At 35.8% G+C, this 22,046-nt stretch overlaps 1 protein-coding gene across 1 annotated transcript in view; it reads left to right on the top strand.

The window, feature by feature from the left end:
- The window catches only part of KDM7A (lysine (K)-specific demethylase 7A), a gene marked incomplete at its 5' end in the record, with an annotated part of 37,410 nt that extends 18,427 nt beyond the window's left edge, over positions 1–18,983 (top strand). Inside the window, 10 exons of the mRNA XM_010005819.1 lie at positions 3,747–3,836; positions 4,692–4,901; positions 6,387–6,511; positions 6,990–7,147; positions 11,829–11,926; positions 13,813–13,961; positions 14,108–14,316; positions 16,347–16,432; positions 17,490–17,766; positions 18,479–18,983. Of these exons, the coding sequence (XP_010004121.1) occupies positions 3,747–3,836; positions 4,692–4,901; positions 6,387–6,511; positions 6,990–7,147; positions 11,829–11,926; positions 13,813–13,961; positions 14,108–14,316; positions 16,347–16,432; positions 17,490–17,766; positions 18,479–18,573 (1,497 nt within the window). The remainder of the gene's footprint in view (positions 1–3,746; positions 3,837–4,691; positions 4,902–6,386; positions 6,512–6,989; positions 7,148–11,828; positions 11,927–13,812; positions 13,962–14,107; positions 14,317–16,346; positions 16,433–17,489; positions 17,767–18,478) is intronic.
- Positions 18,984–22,046: the final 3,063 nt, after the last annotated feature.

Here is a 22,046-nt window from a genome sequence, read left to right as displayed (position 1 = left end):
CTGAACATTGGCTGACTTTTGTAAAATAATTGTGTTGTCTATGCTGGCTTTGCTGGTGCTGTGCTCTCCAAGAAAGCTTATTTGATCTGGTCAAACTCCTTGTGTTTGTTTTTTTTGTGTGTGTGCCTGAGCTAATAAGCCTTTTTGGAACCTGTGCTTCTGGGAAGTGCCGTTCACTGACAGGCAGTTTGGTTCTGGCTGATCTTATTGATTGTAGTTTGATAGTGACCAAGCTGACTTGAACTGACTTGTGGAGATCTGTTTGGTATTTCTGCTCACAAGTTCTCCTTGTAAGAGAACGTAGTATGCTACAGGTATGAAATTTGCACAAGGCTGCATCCAGCCTGTGTGAAACTAAAGATGCAAATGCAGAGGTGGTTAGTCTGTGTGTAGTCAGCTGGAGTCCTGTCTGTATAGCATTGCCAATTCCAGGTGAACCTTTGGTGGCCCTCTGTAACATCTCTGAGTTGGTTCTCCAGTCACTCTTAGTGTGTGCCATTCAGGATCAACGCTAGCTAGTAAGCAGTGTAGCAGTATTTATAAGATGTTTTGCTTAAGCTGTTAGACCATGTAAGAATCCAAGCTATCTCTGCATCCATGGCATGGATAATAAGCCAGCCAAGTAATCAGGCAACTGGTAACTGAGGTCAAACATAGCCTGTGTTAAACCTTTATTTTAATTTGAAATTGGATTGGAATTCCTCTTTTCTAGATTGTTGTCACATAGGATTGTAGCATTTGTGTACTGTCTGGGAGCTCATTAAGTAGTTTGATTAATACTTCATCTAGAATGTCGTATGTTCCCTACTTTTCTGAGGAAAAATAATTAATTACACATGGTGCATTCTGAATGCTTATTAATGAGACCCATGAGTATTCACAAACTGCTGGCTGAACAGACACTTGAATTGTGAGGAAACTGCAAATCACCAGTGATCTAGTCACAATATCATCTATCCAGCTATCATGTTTTGTACCTTGTGGTCATCTTTTCTAGCTACTGTTTTATAAGTAAGCCAATCTTTTTTTTGCATTCAGCCACGTGCGTGACAGGATTGTAATTGTATGCAGCTAAAGACAGGAGGCGCTTTGCATGTTGCTATATCATCTTCTTATGCTGGGGATTTCAGACAGATTCTGAAAAAGAAATGACAAATGAATATTCCACAAATGAGAAGCCTACTCAAGAGGTTTCAGATTTGTATCATGGAGTATGTCTTTTCAAGACCTATGTGAATTGTCTTAGTGAATTACTTCATACTATTTGTTGGCAAATTTCACATTTGTCTTCAGCAGGTCAACAGAATCTTCATTTCTGCAATATTTAAAAGCTACCAAAGCTTACAAGATGCTCTGTTCACAGAATAGAGACTGAATGCTACTAAAATTATTTGTTTTCCTATCTTGATTTGAATTCAGTTTGTGCAGAGCTTTTGTCAGTATACGTATCCTTTGATCACTTTGGTGCATATCATCAGTCTTTAGGTCAATTGATACACACAATAAAGGTGGTGGCCTGTCCAGTCATCTGAGCTCTTGGATTTTAGCCCTTGCTTCCTTTCAGTTTGCATAAGCACCAGGTCTCAGATTCAATTTTTCAGATGTTTGATTTGTATACCAGTAAGATTATTTTAGGCATCTCTTCTGTGTTTTTTTTCAAAAATATTAACAGCTGTTGTAAAAGAAAGAGAAAATAAGTTTTTTGTAAGGATGGAGGAATGTGAGGTTTATTATTTTTATCTTGAATTGTGTGTGTGTTTTTAAGTATTGATATAATTCATTGTGATGCTAGTTTCCAAAGATGGTGGATTCATTTGCCTATCAGGACTAATTTTTATGTGTATATCTTAATTTAAGACAAGTTTCTGCTTCCTCTCGGTATTTCCAACATCTATAAAACCATTTCTTGAAGATCTTGAGTGAATCATAGCTTTTTACCATTATTTGGTTTACAAATTACAATTTACATCTGGCATACCTTGGCCATTTTGTTGCTACTGTTCTCCCTAGTACAAGAGAATTCCTGAGTTCCAAGGGCTGCTTGTTCCTTTTCCAAGAGGGAGTGTGCTCTGAGATACAAGAGATGACTTAAAACCAAGTCAGTTAATAATGGTAATAAATTTTCAGGCATGGTGTCTGTAGGTGTTCATATTTCCTTCCCATCCTTTCCTTCTGTCAGACTGTTACTTTATATATATATATGAATTTGTTTACATATTTAAGTTACTTGGATGGATATTATTTTTTAATGTGTTTTTAAAATTAATGACTCTGCCCTAGCTTAATTGAGAAAGCTTTGGTGTAAATAGATACCATTTATAGTGGCAAAGAAGTGAGATTGGCAGTGGAACTTTCTTTGCTGAGTTACTATAAATCATACTGGTAAAATAATGTGCTTTTGATATAAACTGTGTTTGCATTAGAAAGGGGTTTCCATGTTTTTGAATTGAGAAACCTTGAAGTCAGTGTTCTGTAGGATTGCAGTGGTCACTTCCTCCCTAAAGTCTTTATGGACAGGAGTGCTCTTGGGAGAGTGAAGTCTCTTAAGTAGAAAGGACTGAATGTTTCTAATATGACCAGTAACTTGCTGGGAAAATGACACAGTTTAGTGACAGAGATGCTGTGTTCCCAAGTGTGAATGTGTAGAGGTAATTCATTCAAAGAATGAACAATGGTAAATAATAGCAGCGGACTTAGTCTTTCCTTTGGAATTAATGGCAGATAAATGAATGATTTTGTCATGGTTGTACATGCATGTTGGGTTTTTTTGGAGTGGAGAGAGCACTCATTTTTGACTGAGAGGAAGCCAAGTTCTGTGAAATGCACATGAAGTATCAAATTGCTTCTAGCACTGGATTTGCTGTTGAATCTCATTTTGAAATGTGGGTAGCAGACAGTTTTTTGTGGGATATTGTTTATTTAAATAGTCAATTAAGGGGATACCAGAATTCATGTCAGTCATTGTGGTCTATTTGTGAGTGCTGTATCTTCTGTTTAATTTTAGCTAAAAGTATTTTGAGGCATATTTAAACTGTACATACTATTTTTTTACTAGATCTAAATGTAGAGTGTTTGGACTTAATCAGATTGGTGTGCATATATATAAATATATATAGGAAATCTACCTCTCATACTGTTTTAGAGGATTAAAGACAATAAACTGTTAGGGTGTCCTAATTTTTTTGTAGAGAATGGTTTTTATAATGGCTTTTTCCAACCTGCTAGATTCTAAATAAGCTAAGAAAGTAATTTTTTTAAAGTGAAATTTGAGGCAGATGTCCAAAAATCTGCATGTTGTTTTTTTATTACTGATTATTATTATTGATTTGCTCCTTAGATTAATTTTTTTGCCGTAGTGAAATTCCTTTAGTCTTGAGATGTTTTTGAAGGTCATGACTGAGTTTCTGAAATGTGGCTCTATGCTGACCATGATAAAGGATAAAAAAAGAAGCTGATTACTGTACTGAGTTGGGAGAAAAACCAAACAGTTGTCAGAGTGGCTTTGTATTACCCCTTGTTTGGATCCTTAGAGACTTTGAGAGGCAGCTGCTGCCTTCTAAAGCTTAGACTGGAAGCTTCAGTGTGTCTGTGCATCTCTGTCCTGGAAGTTTGCAGTCATTCTTACAGAAATTAGTCTGTTTTTTTCACTTTCCTTTTTTCCCTCTGTAGATTTGTTTATTTTGTATTATTTCTGCTTTCATCTGAAAAAATGAATTATGTATCTTTTCCTCTCCCTTTGCATACAGCTGGTAACAGAACATGCCTTTGAAATTCCGGACAACATTAGGCCTGGGCATCTCATAAAGGAGCTCTCAAAAGTGATACGTTCTGTAGAGGTAAGAACAGAGGCAACCCTACATAAGCCTGCAGGAAAAAAATCTTCAAATCGGGGAATTCCATAGTAGTTATTCTTATGATTGACCATATTTTCCTTTTATTTAACATTTATTTAATAAGAGAAGTACAAGAGAAAAACTGTTTGGAATACTAAGCTGTATCTATTTCAGATAAAGAAAATCTATAGCAAGTGCTAATATATTTTTTTAAAAAACAAAATTTTTAGTGCTAAATTTGTATGTACGTTAGTATTTCTAAGATGTTCTCACTTGTAGCTACTTACAGTTACTGTGAATAAGTTGTTAAAGAGTTTAATTAGAAATTTCGTGTATATTACTTTCTCCTACCCTCTTATTTGTTAGTTCTGGTCCAGTTGTCTTATCTTTTTTTCCTTATGTTTTATTGCAATTTGTTACACAAGTGGGTTTTTTCTTTCTTTTTTTTCTTCCTCATATGCTAATGTTGTTTCCTGTTTTGTTCCATAATGGATTTTGATTCTTGAAAAATTCTCATATTTGCATGTGGAGAGAACAGTTCTGAGAACTGAAGAGAAATATGATCTGTGGGGTACAGTAAATGTCTACCCTATGCTGCCTTCATGAATAAAACCTTATGTTTTGGTGGTAACTTTTTGTGTTACTATTAAGGGAGAGTGTAAAATGCCAAATGGGAAAGAGGTGCAGTAGTGCTAAGCTTTGTACATGAAATCCATAGGAAATACATAGTATTTCTCTAAAAGGTCCTAACAATTTTATTTCTATAATTTACGTTTAATTAGACTATTAAGAAGCAGCACCTAAATATGTGAATTTCTTCATCTGAGACTATTCTGAAATGTGTGTTTTTAATTAAAGGAGGAAAACAGCAAACTAGTTAAAACTCAGGGAATTCTTGGTGTGTGTCCAACTTCACGATCTTTGCATGAAACAACTTCCCCATACCACTCCAGACGAAGGGTGAGGAAACTGCGAGACCATGCTACCAAAACTCCTTCTAATCTGGACATCCTGGAACTCCACACCAGGGAGGTACTGAAAAGGCTGGAGATGTCACCGTGGGAGGAGGCAAGTATTAAGTTATGTGCAAGAAAAAAACCCAACAGAGTAGTTTTCTTATCTCTGTTGAATGGGAAAAGCCTTTAACATGCTTAAGAATACAGGCTACTGCTCTTTGTTGTATGAGAGAGACGTCAATGGATTTATTTTCAGTTTCTTTCTTTTGAGTTTTCCTGATAGGAATTTCTGTTTTCCTTGATAATTTTTTTTGGTGGAGATTCCTTCAGCCTTTGAGTTCAGAACGTGCTCTGAATCTACTACTTTCTTCAAGTATAGCTTTTGAATTAGGATTGCTGTAGCTATCAAGTGCTGCTTTAAATAATTTCTGTAAACAAAAGGAAGCTTGCAAAGGTATGATTTTGTGAGGCTTTGAGCTAGATTGCTTCTCAACATGTTTTTAGATAGCTGTTCTTATAGTTCAGTTTGATTAGCCTTGTTTTCTAGTCATGTTCCTATTTCCTTTATGACTGTGCCTCTCTTCCAGTAAACCTAATGCTGCCTTTGGTCTCTCTTGTGGGGCTGTGGACTCTGCAGTTGTATTACAAAGGTATCAAGAAGTGAAGGAGTGAAATGCAGTCTCTTGAAAAATTCTTTTTTTCAAGTTTGGCCTTATTTCAAAAAACAGCAACAGAAATGGGAGAGTGAGGGAATGGAAATGAGTAGATTTATGAAAGGAAATAAGTAGCTTTCTGAGAATAAGAAATGTTGACAAATTTAGTTGGGATAGAATGGACTGTTATAGTGGAGAAATAGTGATTTGGGTCCTTATGTTGAGGTAGGACATGAACAGGAGACATTCATTTAGCCCTCAAAGGCAAGAAGCTTGAACTTAAAATTTATCTCAAATAGTTAACCTGTGCAGTACATTGCTACAAACAGTTTTTAAAATAAAAAGCTCAGGTCTATTTGTCATTGTAATTTATGTTGAAATACACTGTTCACTATCCATATCAGCTTGTAAAAAACAACTCTTTCACCTGTTCCTGGTTTGACACCTAAATGCATCACCTATAGCTTCGTAGTACATGTCAAATGTAAATTACTTTGATGTAAGAAAGATCTGCTTTACAGAAGATTACTTCCTGTTATTGATGTTTTAAGTCCTATAACGCAGTTCTGGGATACTAATTCCGAGGGCTAGATACCTAATCCAAGCGTTACCTTAGCAGTTCCAAGCCCAGCTTTTGGCTTGTCTGTCTCTGTTGTTATTTCTGCATTTTGAATGGTGATAATTCTCCAAAGGAAACATAGATGGACTATTATAGCAAAGTCGTAGGGTTTCAGGTGCTTCAGGAGAGCATGGGTGATTCAAGGAAGGAGGAAATGCAGTATGTTTGGTTTTTTTTCCCACATCCAAACATGCTCTGCTTGAGCTTTCTTGGTTATCAGGAAAGTAGCCACCTGGTTCTGAGTTTAGGCTTTTGTGGAGGGCAGAAAAAAACCAATAGAATCTATAAAAATAAATAATAAACAACATTGGTTTTGCTTCTTCAGGATACTGCAAGCTCGAAACTGAATGGGAGATTTAACAAGCCCTTTCAGCCATCTTCTACAGTACCTGAGTGGCGAACAAAAGACAATGATCTTCGCCTTCTGCTGTCAAATGGAAGAATAATTAGGTAAAAAGGATTGATTGTGAATCACTTCTTCCTAGTCATTATGGTCTGGAGCATACTAATAGTATTCCTTTTCTGTGTGTGAATCTCTTAAATTCCCTTTTACCTGTAAGATTAATGTTAATATAGAAGGAATACGTTGTCTGTTGTCTGCTGTCCCCTAGTGGAGCCACCGTTTTGGAGTGAAGAGAAGATGCTTTGCGTGTTCCTTTGCTACGGCATTTCATTCAGTTGCTTACTTGGGTTGTACTGAAGGAAATGCTTCAAAGCAGAAACGGTTGTTTTGTATCCATCTATTAGAGTGATCTTCATTAAAAATACTTGGGTGTAAAATGGGAGTATGTGCAATTCAGAGTGAAGAGATGAGCTTAAGAAAATGGTAGTATTTTATCTTGAGAGTGTGTTCTAAGTAATGAAAGGAAAACAATTGCTTCATTTTTGTAAGAGTAAAATGATTTTATTTTTTTTTCTTGTGAGACAGAGATGAGAGACGCCCGTTTACAGATAGAAGTCTTTACACAGCAGATAGTGAAGATGAAGATGACAGGACAAGGTCAAAAAAGACAGCTGTTAAGGTAGAAGATCAGCCCTCAGGATTTGGAGGAGAAGGCAATGCAGATGCCCAGAAGCCACTGAACAGTAAGCTTGTCTCTAAGTCCGGTTAGTTGAACATTTTGGTCTATCTTGAAGAGGGTCTAACTGTTGTGAAGTCTGACTGAAATTTTACCAAAGTATAGAAAGAATAAACTTACTACCTCAGAGAAGTAATATTAGAAGTTAGAACAAAACATTTGTCAAATATTATCTGTCCAGTGAAGAAACTAACAAGACAGAGCTGAAAAGTAAAACTCACCTTTTTATGTTAGTGCCATCTTGAATACTGTGTACAGTGTTTTTCAGACTGGAGGTTTAATTGATGTTCTAGATGGGCATTTGTTCCTTTTGGTCTGTTTCTTAATGTAAGAATGCTGATTTTTTTTTCTTGATCAAAAAATACTTCAGTGTGAAAAGTTCATCACATCAGTTACTACAGAGAACAAAAGATCATAACATACAGGTTATTTTAAATCTATGTTATTGTTCAGTTTTCTGCTCCGTTTGGTGACTATATACTTGATCATACAATTCTGTATGTTCTGCTAATGAGTAGATTTATTCCATAGAAAGGATCAAACATAATAGTAATAAAATCTTACACTTTCAACCTTTGCAGTGATCTGCAAGGCTGGGTAAGAATTTAGGTTATCTTTTAAAACACTTCAACCTCACTCACCAGTACTTTAAACAATCCTTTTCTAGGAGTTACTCTTTTTTGGTCTTTTTGTAGCCTCAAATCTTCCTGCCATGTGCACAATGCACAGGGTATTGGTAAGGTACCAATAACGAAAGTCTGTTTTCGGTGCCTATTTTTAATAGCATTATCTGTCTGCAATGACACATAGGTCCTTGACATAACTGTTCAGCTCTCTGTTTATTTAGAAAAGTCACATCCTTACACAGTGGAGCTCACAAGGGCTCAGAGTGTATGTATTAGGAAACTGAGGTCAACACTTAAAGATAAGAAGACTCCTCTAGAGACTTACAGTTACTTTGGTCTCCTGCAAAACAGTATGTAAGAACATTTAAGTTGATTGTCAGCCTGGATAAAATATGTAATTACTTTCATTAACATGGCAATTAGTAATCCCTGTTGACTGTGTTTCCAGAGGACACAGAGGATAGTGTTAAAAAATCTGCCCAGGAAACAGGTCCTTGGGTACTCGTAAACCAACAACGGAAATGGTTAGTTGAGTGAGGGCTTAGGCATATGTGGTGTTTTTCCACTTTCAAAATAAAACTAAGTGAATTAGACTAAGTTTTACACTTGAATCAAATATTAAATCATACAGAGAAATGGTAGGTTTTCTTAAAAATTGTTGCACTTACTTGATACGGAAGGGATATGACAGTATGTATCTACACATAAGTAGTGTACCTAGAACTTGAAGAGAGTGTTTAGATTGTTTTTCCAGAAATTGAGTACTCAAGACTATTGCTAATATTTTCAGTTGAATAGTGAGAGTCTTCAAACTTCCCTATTAAAGATTACCTACATTTCATGATTTTGCCTTAACTGAAGGTCTACAGAGAGAGAGAGAGAAGATACTTCCCTGCAGAGAATTCCATAAACGGAACTATCTGTTTCTATAACAGCTGCCACCTTCCATTGTTCTTGCTGGGATTGAGGCCAAGAGTCAATGTCTACAGAGAGATACCTTTAAACAGATCAAGCTCTGTATAGCTTTGCATGTCATGCCAAGATCCTGGTACTAAGTGGTTATCCAGTATTATCAGAGAGACAAAGATCAAGTGTTGTACTTAGCAGAGCAAGATACTTTGTGTGGAAGAGGGGAGGTGATTTAAGATATTATTTTAAATTCACGTTAGCTTGGCCTGATCTTAAAGATAACATCTGCTTTAATTAACTTGATTTCTGGAGTATTCTTCCCAGTCTCTGGAAGCATGCAGAGCCATAACTTTATGTGAGGTTAGACCAGTTAATTTGTAAGTAACAATAATAATTACCAAGGTAATTCACACACACAAAGCAAAACCCAACTTGTATGTTTAGACTGAATTTTTGAAACCTCAGTTACAAATTATGTTCATGGATGATGAGATGAGTGATCCCAATAATACATGATGTGTTACTGTGAAGATCAATAAATGTATCTGAGACCTGTATGTGAAAGAGAAGTGTGAGAGAACTTTTGCAGGGGAATGTAGAAAGCAGGGACCTGGGGGAAAGCAGTTGTTAGGGGTTCTTGTGGGTTATTTTATTTATTTTTTTAGGGCAGTATAAAGGAATGCAGCTTCCCTGGCTTTTCATTCAATGTAAGGCAGAATGAAAACTGGGGAGATACTCTCTGACTGCTTTGCACAAAGCTTGCAAAATAAAGAAGTGGTGAAAATGGACAATGATTTTTCTGCATATAGGAATGTTGGTATAGCCAAACTGGATCAGAACTGAGGCTCATATAGTGTCTTAAGCTAGTATGCAGCCCCAGACAAACAAGGAATGTCTCGATGTCAGGTGGCTTTAGCCATTTAGTCTAGTTCATATTACCAGACAGTAGGCAGATAACCAATAATTTGTCTCTCTTAGTAGGATTTCATCCGTTAATCTCTGTGAGAAGGCAAGAAGGCTTCTGAATATGAGACTCTGTATTTAGCATTGCTTTTATAAATCATAGTATCTGTATATAGCTCATTATGTATATGAAGACTCACTCTCATTAATAGCTTTAATAATAAGGATTTTCCACTTCCTTAAGACAGAAAGAAGTAAAATTCTTGAGGAGTCTTTGTGAAGTTTGTTTTAAATTTTTTTTAATTGTGGTTCATTGTTTACACATGAATTTTTGCCTCAGATCTGGAGCTCTGCATGTGAGCATATTTAGATACCCTCAATTGTTCTTACCCCTTCCTTTAAATTGTCTCTTAAGTGCAGAGCATTTTTTTTTCTTTGAGAAAGGAAGTAGGCTAAAGGAAAATTCATTTGACCTATGTAACAGTATGATTTTTTGTATCGTGCATGCTGTTGCTTATCCTAGAACCTTTTTGAAATGAGCTGAAGGCTTGAGTTACCATCAGAATCCCTCGAGTATTTTGAGCTACAGTAATTTAGAATATTTGGGTTTTTGTCATATGTTGAGCACTACTGTATTAAGCTTAACTTCATATACAGTGTTGTTGCTCTTTTATTGTGTTTGGATATTCTTCTTTATTCTTTCTAATACTATCTTTAATAAATCTTCTCTAGGTTTTGTTCCTATCTTTCATTTTATTCACTTTTTGATAACCTGTCTCATTCTTAGCTTTCTTTGGACTTCCAAAAAGTATTTCAGCTTACCCAGTGTTTAGAAATTAATCATATCACTTGATACCTGTATTTGATACCTATTTGTAAGTTTTGCCACTGTCTACAATAGGAACAAAATTCCACTAGCATTGAAGTATATGTAAGGTTGCAGGTACATATTTGTTATGAAGCATGGCATCTTGTTTATGTAGTTTCATATAAAACTATGCTGAAAGCAAACCAACATTTTCACTTTACTTGTGTTCATTCCAAAGCTAATTTCTGATCGGAGTTGTTTTTCTTTCAGCATAGTTACATATGAAGCTATAAGTAATTGAAAACTTGGAAAAGTTACGTTGCTTTCTCTACCCACTACCTTCTTGACACACATTCATAACATTTTTATTCCATTTGGCTTTGTTCCAGAAACATTTTGCTAGTTAAACTGTGTATTGTAGTCTTTCACAAATTTGTACTTAATCAAGATTTCTGCCAGCAGCTCTGACACGCACACATACAACCCACTGACCTTGAGCCTTGGATTCTAAGCACTTACAAATGTGTTTCCTGCTCATGGTTGTTTGTGACTTATGCTGTCTTTTAAGATTACATGCTTCTAAGATCTGCTCAGCAACTTTGAGTTCTTTCAGCACTTAAAAAAGTAAACCATATGGACTAGGTGGCTGATTTGGTTGATTACTTATCATACACCAGTGTTTTCTAATGTCTGATTTTGACACCTCGTTCTCTGATTAGTACTTCATCTTACTACTAGCAAAAAGTATGTCTAGGGTTGGTATTTCCTCTCCTCTTTCTTTTCAGGTCTTTACATGATGAAAACCAATGCAAGTATAGTGTGTCTCATCAGAGTAATATTTTAATCTTCTTTAACAGGTCTGCATTTTAACCCTGATTAGCAGCTCTTTATTAGCACAAAACAGGCAGAATATGCCAGTAAATTCTGATTTAAAATAAAAATGCAAGTAATGCAGCGAATTCTTTATCTTTAAATCATTTAATATCCTCTAACTTACATGCTTTCTGTTTCTATATAACTGCTTTTAAACAAGGAAATTCCAGGTTCAAAGAGTCAAATGCAAAGTAGTATTGAAGATTACTTCTAATTAATTTTTTTTGAATGCCACTTTTTGAAGTCCAACCTATATACAAAAACAGAAATCACCCAAGATGCCATGTGTGGGGTGTGTGCTCTGTGGGAGAGAAAGTAAATGCTCTAGCTGTACCTGATTTCTCTTCCTCTGTCTTCATCCAGTCAGTCACTTGAGGAGTCTGGTAAACAGTAGGCAACTCAATTGTTTTTAAGCAAACTTGACTTGTGAACCAGATCAGTGTGTAGGTGTCCTTTTGTTTACAGACTCTTAAAAACTAAATACATGTTTCTTGTTCTTCCAAAATAATTGTTAAATATTACATGTAGTAGATGCTGAGTCTTACATTTCACTTATTTTCTTTCTGCAGTGTTCTTTGAAAGTGTGAAATCAGAACTCAGGAATGGATCCTCAGAGTACTCTGATATTTCTGATACAGAAGAATCTGAGCCTGATTGCACTACACAGGTACAGCTACAAAAGGTCACAAAAGATAACAAAGCAAATAAATGTAATTTTGGTCACTCAAAATTTATTTCATTTAAGTTTTTGTTAAAAGACCAGTAACAGTATTTAATTGTCGTTCAAGTTAATACATCAGATTTACAGTTCTGCCTCGTTCTTTATTCTGGTCTTGAGAAAAATGACAAGATACACTATCTTCAGCCAAATTTTTATTATCTTCTTTTTCATTGAAGTGGGGCTGGCAGAGGATGAGTACTTCTCTGGAACATACCAAGTCTGAGAGAAGTTAGATCCTAGTTGCTTTCTTCATTTCTTCCATGACAAGTCTAAATTTCATCAATAGAACTATGAGTATCTACCACAGTTTCATTTTAGAGCATGGGTAAATGGAAAAAATCTTACAGACCTTAGTTTTTTAAAAATAAGCTGAAATGACTAAATCTGATTGAGGTGTTTTAAATTATTTGAAAAAAAAAAAGGGAATCCTCCATTTGAGGGTCTTGATTGCAGTGATTTCTTTACAACTAAATGAAATGTCTTCCATCATTACCTTAATTAGATGTTGGAGTAAATGATAGGAACCAGAATGATATGGCTTCTTATGTTTTCCCTCTTCAGAAGTGGTATATTTCTTCATGGGAGATGTAGCCAGTTTTAGATTATTTAGTCATTGAGTGTAGTGTTTTATATTTATGCCATTTACTCCCTTCTATGTTCTTCTGCTTCTTAACTTCTAATAGGATCTAATGGAATAATTTTTCTGTATGTTTAGTTTGTCTTTGTAATGATATATCCAAAACAAAGTGTCTCAGTAGCTCCTGTAAATACTTTTTATGTTTTTATTACACTGAAGATCTTAACAAGAGAACAGCTTTATTACTAACATTGAGCTGTATTTATAATTTAATTGTCCATTTGTATCACTTTCCAAGTGTCAAAAGATTAACAAGCTGCTCTTGTGGATGAAGCTATTGTTTAAAAACATCCCTTGGTGACATGATGCACTTAGTTCACTCCAGTTCTGTTTTTTATGATAGGGATAGTGGTGTCAGTCTTGAAGGATTATGATTCCTCCATGTGCTGAACTTTCACTTTCAACACTTTTATTAAACGTCATGTAAATTCCTTGGTTTGAAAAAAAATTGTGACATTCCCTGTTCTTGTTAAAAGTAGGTTAGTCTGAGTTACAGAAATGAAACATCTCTGTTGTACCTTGCTTCATGTAAAGACTTAATGAATCACATATGGTTGCTCCACCTTTGAGAAGCTCCTGGCCGTACAATCTGTAATCTCAGCTGGAGCTGTAAAGACCATTTATTCATTAAATGAGTCTATGCCAGGCAGGCAACAGCTGTTATGTCTCTATTCCTGCTGTGTTCTGGATTTACCTGAGAGCTTCTGTCACTCACCAGAGAGATGCTGCTGCTGCAAGTTTTCTTTCATGAGAGCAGCAACCAGAAACAGCTACTTGGGGCAGGATGTGTTGCATTACTTGTAATAGGCATCAATTCTGACTGCTGCATGGAACCATACTTCCATATTTTTTCCTCTACTTTGAATGTCAAATATAATATAAGAATATAAGAATAATCAATGCTTCAAATAGAACACAGTGTTTTGGACATGGTTTAATGTGTGTAATGTTTTCTGTAAGAAAATGGGTCTTAGAGATGCTTTCTCTATTGCTGGAGCATGTTCTCATCAGTGTTACAAAATTTGGATGTATAGCATTTCAGTTGCTATATTCAAATGAACTGCATTCTGAATACTATATATATAAAAAAGTTGGACCTGGAAGCTTGTGAATTTTTTACTTAGCATCAATTAAGGTAGCGTCTCTATTTAGAAGGCATGGTGACCTTTATGCCTACTATTTCCTCTTGTTTCAGCAGAAGGATTCCTCCTCGGAGGAGTCAGAAAGCTCAGGTGATGAAGAGAGACAGGAAGTAACATCAAATTTCAAAGAGGAATCTAAGGTCACGAGAGACCACTGTCAAAAAACTCAGAAGCCATCCAGAAATGAAACTCCCAGTAAAAAGTAAGCTCATTGTGGGCATTTGTTTATAAACAGTTAAATCTTTTCACATACATTTATGGTGCTGCTTTATACCAATGTGAAAATAATTCCTTCAGAGAAATGGAGTGTTCTGTTTTGAACTGCTTAATACTCCTTTATTTTTCTAGGGAATGTCCTACCTCGACAAGTACAGAAGAAGAAGCTATTCAGGGCATGCTTTCTATGGCAGGATTGCACTATACTACATGTTTACCAGGTCATACTCAAAGCACAGACTGCACAGATAAAAGAACCTCTCTTCAGGAACACAGAAGCTACCCCAGGAGTCGACATAAAGACAGACAGCCATCTCAGAGCCACAAAATAATAGAATGTGGTAGGTATCTGAACTAATGACACTGCTGCTCTCTGCTCCTGGATAAACTGCTCATAATAAACACTTGAAGTTACATTTTCAGGTTTGTAGTCAAGTTTGTAAGTAAATCAGACCAAGATTTAAAAAGGCATGTTCTTTGATTTTGGTTTTTTTTGTGTTTTTTTTTTCCCCCCCTATTAAAAAAAAGGTTCCTTCTGAAAACTGGGACAAATTTAGTTTAAGATGTTGAGTACCTCTTCTAAATACTGCCATCTAAACGTTTTGTGGCATCCTTACACAAGCAGCAAAGTTGTGGCTGAATTTAAAGTGTAGTCTCATTATCAAAAGTGTAATCTCCTTCAGAGCAGATTGACAGAACCTTCATGGTTGCAGTTTTCATGGCATGTGTGTTACTTATGCATAGGAATCTACTTGGTGATTTTTCATTTTTCTTTGGAAGACAGATTTGGCTTTACTCCTTAAATTCTGCTACTAATGCAGTGTATTAAAGGAGTTTCTAATCTTGAAGAGAAGAATTCTGAGGTATTTTTTTTGTCAGTGGCGTTTTGATGTCTGTGGAAAACAGACATCTGTTACATGTGTTTTGGGAATGACAGCAGAAATATTAACACTAATCCCCTCAAAAGAATCAAAATCATGTCTTGGAACAGAGAGAGAGTCACAATGTTTGAAAATTCTTTGCTTGAGAAGGAAATGGAAGAGGATTATAGTTTTGCTGATGTGAAACAAATAGAAACCCCACCAAATAGATAGGTAGGTAGGTAGATAAAGCCAGCAACAAAAATCCCTAACCAGCAAACCACAGAGACTCATGCAGTGCCTTTAAGTGTTTGTAACTTCATGAAAAACAGTATCCAAGTTTCTAAATTGTGATGGGTTGACTCATGCCAGCAGCTGAGCATCCACACAGCCACTTGTTCTTTCCTTCCACCCTGTGGGATGGGGGGAGAGAATAGAAAGAGCAAAGTGAGAAGATTCATGGGCTGCCATTAAGAGTTTACTAAGTGAAGGAAAGAGGAAGAGAAACAAGTGGTGTAAAGGCAATCACTCACTGCTTTCTGCAAGCAGACTGATGCCCAGGCAGTCTCTGGGTCTTTTAAAGACTGTCTTTCCCCCCCAGCCTCTTCCTCTACCCCAGTGTTGCCAGGCATGATGCTGTATGGTAGGGAATATCCTTTTGGCTAATTCAGGTCAACTGTTCTGGCTGTGTTGCTTCCCAATCTCTTGCTGACCCGTAATCTACGTACTGCAGGGGGCAGAGTGGGAAAAGAGAAAGCTGTGACACTGTACAAGCACTGTTCAGCAACAGCCAAAACTTTGGTGTTTTATCAACAATGTTTTAGCCACAAATCTAAAAGACAGCACCATACATACACTTAGGAAAAAATGCTGTTTTGGTCAGACTCAATACATGTGTCAGACTTCACGGGTGAAGAAGGTGAGACTGCACTTCTTAGCTAGCAGGTTTTGCAAAACCTTTCAGTCCCTTCAAAATCAAATTGAGTTGGTGTCTTGGCATACACTTCATATTACAAGTTAACTGTATTGTAAATTTGTTCTCAGTGTGGACACATCTTCTATAGGCCTATGAGCGTAGATCTTCCATTTGTTATACCTGCATAGCAAATCAGTGCTTAGAAACAATACAATCAATAATACCTGAAAATTAATTGTCCGTCTTTGTATGAACTCCACATGGTACAAAACCGTGATTGAAAGCAGTAGCATAACAAGGCAAATAAGCTGTGTTCAACATCCATACTCTCAAATTTGAGCAATTGTATTTCCCTGACCTCCTTACTGTGCTATATGGATCTTTAATTATTGGTATATATACTGTGAGATTTTTTTTTCCCAGTTTAGTGTGTAGGACCAAGCAAGTCTGACAACATTTATTTTGTAGCTAGGAAATATTTTCCATTGTAGTTCTTTTTCTTTCTTTTTTAATTTTATAGTAATTCAAATGTATAAATAACTTTGTATTCCTAGTTGTTGATTTTAAAATTCAAGCTTGCTATATTTCTCTTTAGGTAGGTCTGTGAAGGAAGAGGAAGGAGATGTGGGGACTTCAGCATGGGCTAGACACCTGAATGAAGCTTCAAGGATTTCCCCTCCGGTAAGGCAATACTTTTAACATTTTGAACAGATTTTTATAGGAAAAAAAGATCATGAATTTGTCAGTACAGAAGCATGCTGGACAGGTCTGCCCACACTACTGATCTGATAATAGATACTTCTGGTTCTGATAATGAAGTATGGTATTTTTGTCATGCTTTTCTTTCATTGTTCTTTTGTGTTTGTTTTTCTTTTCAAACTGTCTTCTGACACCGTGGCTAGTGTTAAGGTGCTCAGGGCAATGTATTGAAAAATAATAAATACTTCATAAAAACCCCATGAATTTACATTCAGTGTAACTTGGGGAGCACTGTATTGTTTATTTGTTGTTATTCCTAACCAGAGTATCAGAACAAGTGGAACCTGTTGATAGTATTTATAGTAAAGGTACTTGCTTAGGAGATTGGTGCTTCCAAACTGGTACAACCTTTCAACAGCCAGCAGGTAGGAATATGTTTGCTTTCTGACATGCAGGTGGAATCCAGTAAGAAATATATAAATGAGAGGTTGTGTGTCTTACACTCTGAAATTAATTACAATTAAATTGCATTATCATGTACTCAGATAATCGTACCAAAAAGCCTATGAAGCATGCAGTTGTCTGAGTACATGATACCCCTTAATTACAGTTTGTAATTCCCAATTTAGCATTTGTTCTTTCATCAGCTGAAGATTGAAAGCAAGTTGCCTGCTTAAATAGTCAACAGTTATGGTATAGCTTGCTATAGTGGCCAGTTCAATAAAAGCCAATAGCATCTGTCTTGATCGCTGCAAACTAAAACAAAAAAATAGTGAAACTGAGTACACTGGTATGTATAATTAATCTACAGCATTTCCCTTAGATGCATATGGAAAAGCTTTCACTGTTACACTACTAATATTGTATATTATTTTTAAGAGGCATCTTTACTAAAATTATGAAGTCCTACAGTGGTCAGTCACCAGTGGAACTGAAAGAGCTTTTTCAAAGTACAGTAGTACAATTAGAAAAACTTGAGTGAACTTGTAGTCAGAAGGTATCAACTTCCCTTTTTTTCTTCTCTTCATTTCCATATTAGGATATAAGTAAAACTCAAAAATGTATCAAGAGAGAGAGTGCATCAGAAGCCAATCATAGGGTTCAGGAAAGCAGAAGTATAATTCACAACAACAGCTTGAGTTTCCAGCATGGCAAGTGTACACGAGAGTCCAATCTAATTCAAGGAGAATGTCGACTGAGTGATGGCAGCCTTAGCCCTGACAGGCCCTATGGTGAAACATCCCTGTCTGTGCCACTTCATCCAACAAAGAGGCCAGCATCAAACCCACCCCCTATCAGCAACCAGGCGACAAAAGGTAATGTTTATCTTTGTCCTCTTGCCAGAGAAAAAGACGAGGAAAAGGAACTTGTTAAAAAAAGCTGTTAGATGAAGCAACTGAAAAAAAAGACAGGCTGAGACCTTGAGGAAAGATAGAGAATGTACATCCTGTGGACTTTGAGATTTCGGCACAGAATATGTGGAGATGAAAATAAGAGAGATCTGTCTTGAGTGCAAGGCCAGATAAAACTACAGGTGCAGGTGCATCTGTTGTGCATTTATTACAGGGAACAGAACAACAGCTATACTCTGAAACACTGGCCTGAACAAGATTTCTTTATTGAAGTGAAGGTTTAAAAGCTGTGACGCTTCTAAAAATAGTCTGTTTATCATAGTATTTAGGTTTTAGTTTCTAGTTTATTTTATATAATTTACTTAAGTGAATAACTTAGCAAAATTTAGGAAGCAAAATTCACTGCCCTTCTCTAGACTGGAGACATTTGTAAATAACGTAATCATTTTCTTTATGACAGTGTTAACCAGAGTTTAGGGAAAACATCGTCTGGTTTTCCAATTCTAATTTCCTATTCATTTATTCCCAAACAGAAATTCAAAGTTTTAAAGAAAAAAACCTCAATCTGCTAAAAATTTTGCCTGCTTCAGTTTGTAAGCTGGATTTCATCTTTGTTCTGTGATAAGAAAGATTTGTTTTGAAGTTCCTGATTGAAGTACTTGATCTCATTTTTCAGGCAAACGTCCAAAGAAAGGAATGGCAACTGCTAAACAGCGCCTTGGGAAGATCTTGAAGCTGAACCGGAACGGCCATGCACGCTTCTTTGTTTAATGTAGCTGCTACTTCTACTACTGCTCTCTTTCCCACACAGACCAGTATTGAGGTCAACAGAGCCTGGAGCTGCTGTTATTCCTCTGCTTGAAGCAGTCTTGCATGTACCATGTAAAACACTGCCTGATGAACAAAAACAAGAAAAGAAAGAAAGAAAAAAAAAAACCAACAAAAAAAATTATCAACCCAATGCTGCATTTTCACTGTGCCACACCTGCTCAGCAATAACCATATGGGAACGGGGAAATCTTCAGAGAGACATGGACTGTGAGAAATAGTCTCTCATCAGGGCTTGAATATCAATTGTTGCTGGTAGTTTCTGACCTAATTAACGAGGGGAAGATGATGAAGGTGGTTTATCAATAATTTATTTCTGATAGATTTTGACAACTTTTAAGTTCATTTTAAAAAACCTATTTATTTGGAAGACTTTTTTGTGGAGGTTATTAATTTAGATTTAAGAATGTGAAAGTTTTTAATTGTTTTGCTAATGTATGTTTGGTGCAGTGGAGAGCCACATTAATTGTGATTAGTCTGGACTCCTAAATTTGATATTCAGGTTATAGTCTTAAATAGGGGTGAGATGCATTATTAATTATTTTTTAAATTAAGGCATATGGAATATTTTTTTTTTTCTGCTTTTTGTAAGCTATTGGCTGGGCTTCTCTTGACTTGCAAGATGTATTTTCTCTGCCAACTTGGTTATTTTTTAACCTGTCCTCTTTTATACAGATTTATTTATTTAGGTGTCTCTTGTAGTCCATCAGAGACACAAGAATCTTCTTATGTCAGTCCAGTAGCTAACTTGTTTTAAACTGCATCACTTTCCTCCAAATTGAGGTGCATACTGTTCCTCCTGATTATCTATCTGATAATTTTCTTATGTGAAAAGGCTCCCTGAAATTGTATTTGTACAGGTTATTTAGGAGTTGGTACAAAGGATGGAAAACTAATACACCTTTTTGGAGGAACTGGGACATCAGTTAAGAGAAATGTTTCTTCAGAACAATTACTCTGAAATCACTCCTAAGATCTACATTGCAGTCTTAAGATTTGGCATATTACTTAATGTAGCATGGAAGAAGCATTAAAATACTGTTGTGCTTTCAACACATCACTGAAAAGTCAGGAAGGCAGGAGAATGTTGCTTTCAAAGCTGGGTGAGACAGCCAATTAAAAGTCTTAACTGGTGCATATATAAGCATTAAGTAGCTTACTGGTATCAGAGTGATCATTTGTGTCAGGCTTCATGCAGAGCTGATAGCAAATGCTGATTCTGAATCATTGTAAATAATTTTGATTTTAAATTTGTATTTTTCTGTAATATAAAATTAAATATTTAACTTGTGCGGGATGAAGTCAGAAAGGGGAATACTTCTACTTGATTCTGGAAAAAGGGCATTTTGCAGGGTCCAGCCAAAATGAAAACATTAATATGCTAGTGACAACAATATTTTTGGTTGTATGGGGTGGGGTTTTTTTGGTTGCTAAGAGTAAAAATACTTGGCATAGCTATCCAAGTCATTAAATTGATTTAACTTTCCTTAGTGGTTCTTCCTTCCTCCATATTCTATACTGGAATAGTTTTCTCTTGTAGTAGTTTAAAAACAAATTCAGTCAGACTTTCTAGAATAGTTGTGCAGAGCTATTTTTATCTAGGCTAGATTATTAATGCCTTCACAAATTCATGGAAATTGTTCTGATGTCAGGTTGTTTTGATTGTTGCAGAGTCAAAACTATTTAGCGCTATTTTATCCTGATTCTAAATTGAGAAACATCAAAATATAATGCAACTGCAAATAAGTCAGGTAGCTTTCATGGCTTTACTTCCTTTGGACCTTGAAAATTATAACTTACGAGTGCTTTTTGCAGCCCTGCTTTTACATTGTATTTACTTGACTTTATAGTTTTGTATGTGTGCATATGGTTGAATTTTTTAACCTTTTTTTTTTTAATCATGGTTTCACAAAAGCATGTTTTGCTCTTTTTTTAAATACTTTTTTTTTTTTTAATTTAATGCAGGCTATCAGCCTTGTTTAGACTGTTGGGAATAGAGGTAACAAAAGATTTCTAAAAAGCAGAAGATAAGCTAAAAGGTACTCTACAGGTGCTGAAAGTGACTCTTAAGTACTTGCTGTTCTCAGGTGCTATGTTTTCCAGATGGAAATAGTTAAAATATTTTAATTATCTTCTAGTAAGTTCTCACCAAAGTCAAAGAAATAAACTATATTGTCAATATTTGTTAAAATTATATACCCATATGAATATTCTCTGTGCTTAAGCTTGAGCAAATGGAGTAATTAATGGCCGTCAGGCTTTGAAAGATGTTTTAGCTTTTGCATATTGAACCAAATTCTTCCTTCTTGCTGGCTGTATAATTTTTAAAAATAGAAAATTCCAGTTTAGAATGGCAGTCAGATTCAGAGCAGAATGAAGAATGGTTTGTCTCTTTCCATAAAGGCAGATTTTTGAGAACACTTAGCTGAAGTAAAAGTATGCCGGAATAGAATCTGGAGTAAGGAATTTTAAAATATGGAATATGCTTTCTTGTACATATGGCTGGCTTATACAAAGTAATTTTTCTGATCGTCCACATTATTTATCTGTATCTTACTATTGGAACACAGATGTGGCTGGACCCATATTTTATCTTCTTCTTTTTTTCTTTCTTTACTTTCTACCTTTTTTTTTTTAAGTGGCTCTCCACTGTTGTGAATTTATGTAATAGTCTCTTCACAGACTGTCAACAGGCAGAGGTTCATTCCCGTTTTCTTCAGGTGTCCATGCTTCCAGCAGAAGTTAATTCTGATGTTCCACCTTTAGAACAAGTAATTTTAAAAAATTGCCATGATGAGCAGTATTGAAAAAGAAATAATTAAAAACCAAACCAAAACAAAGAAAAAACAAAGGGAAAAAACCCAGTCTCTTGATATCTCATGAAGAGGATGTGGTGACCTCACTTGTTTTGTGTACTTCAACGTAGGGATATTTTTATTGTGTTTGAGATGAAAACACTACCACACCAATCTTTCTGTAGATGGACTGAGCCTTGTGGTGTTGTAGTGGAGAAAAAAAAGCCCTATTTTTTTTTTTTTTTGCTGTCTTACTTGGGGTGAAAGAAGGAGGTAGTAGGGAACACTGACTGGACAAAGAAAATGAAGCCTGCTATAGTAACTTGTTTGCAAAGATAATATTTTTGAAAAGTCAGGTAACTTGAATTTGGCATAAAATTTAATACTTTTTTTGTAGACAGAACAATAGGAAACGAAACACTGTAGGGGTATTCCCATTCTCTTGAGTTCTCATGTTCCTGAAATTGAAAAAAAAAGAAAATGTATGAAAATGAAAAGACCATCTAGAAACTATTATCAAAGACTCTTCCAGCAACTTTCCCTTTTGTTCTCCTACTATACTTGCTAATAAACCCTGGCTACAAGGTAGCCTTTGAATGACCTCTGAGGTAGATTACCTAT

The sequence above is a fragment of the Chaetura pelagica genome, unplaced genomic scaffold, assembly GCF_000747805.2.
Source record: "Chaetura pelagica isolate M959 unplaced genomic scaffold, ChaPel_1.0 scaffold79, whole genome shotgun sequence".
Lineage (NCBI taxonomy): Eukaryota > Metazoa > Chordata > Aves > Apodiformes > Apodidae > Chaetura > Chaetura pelagica.
This window is presented reverse-complemented; position numbering and strand designations above follow the sequence as displayed.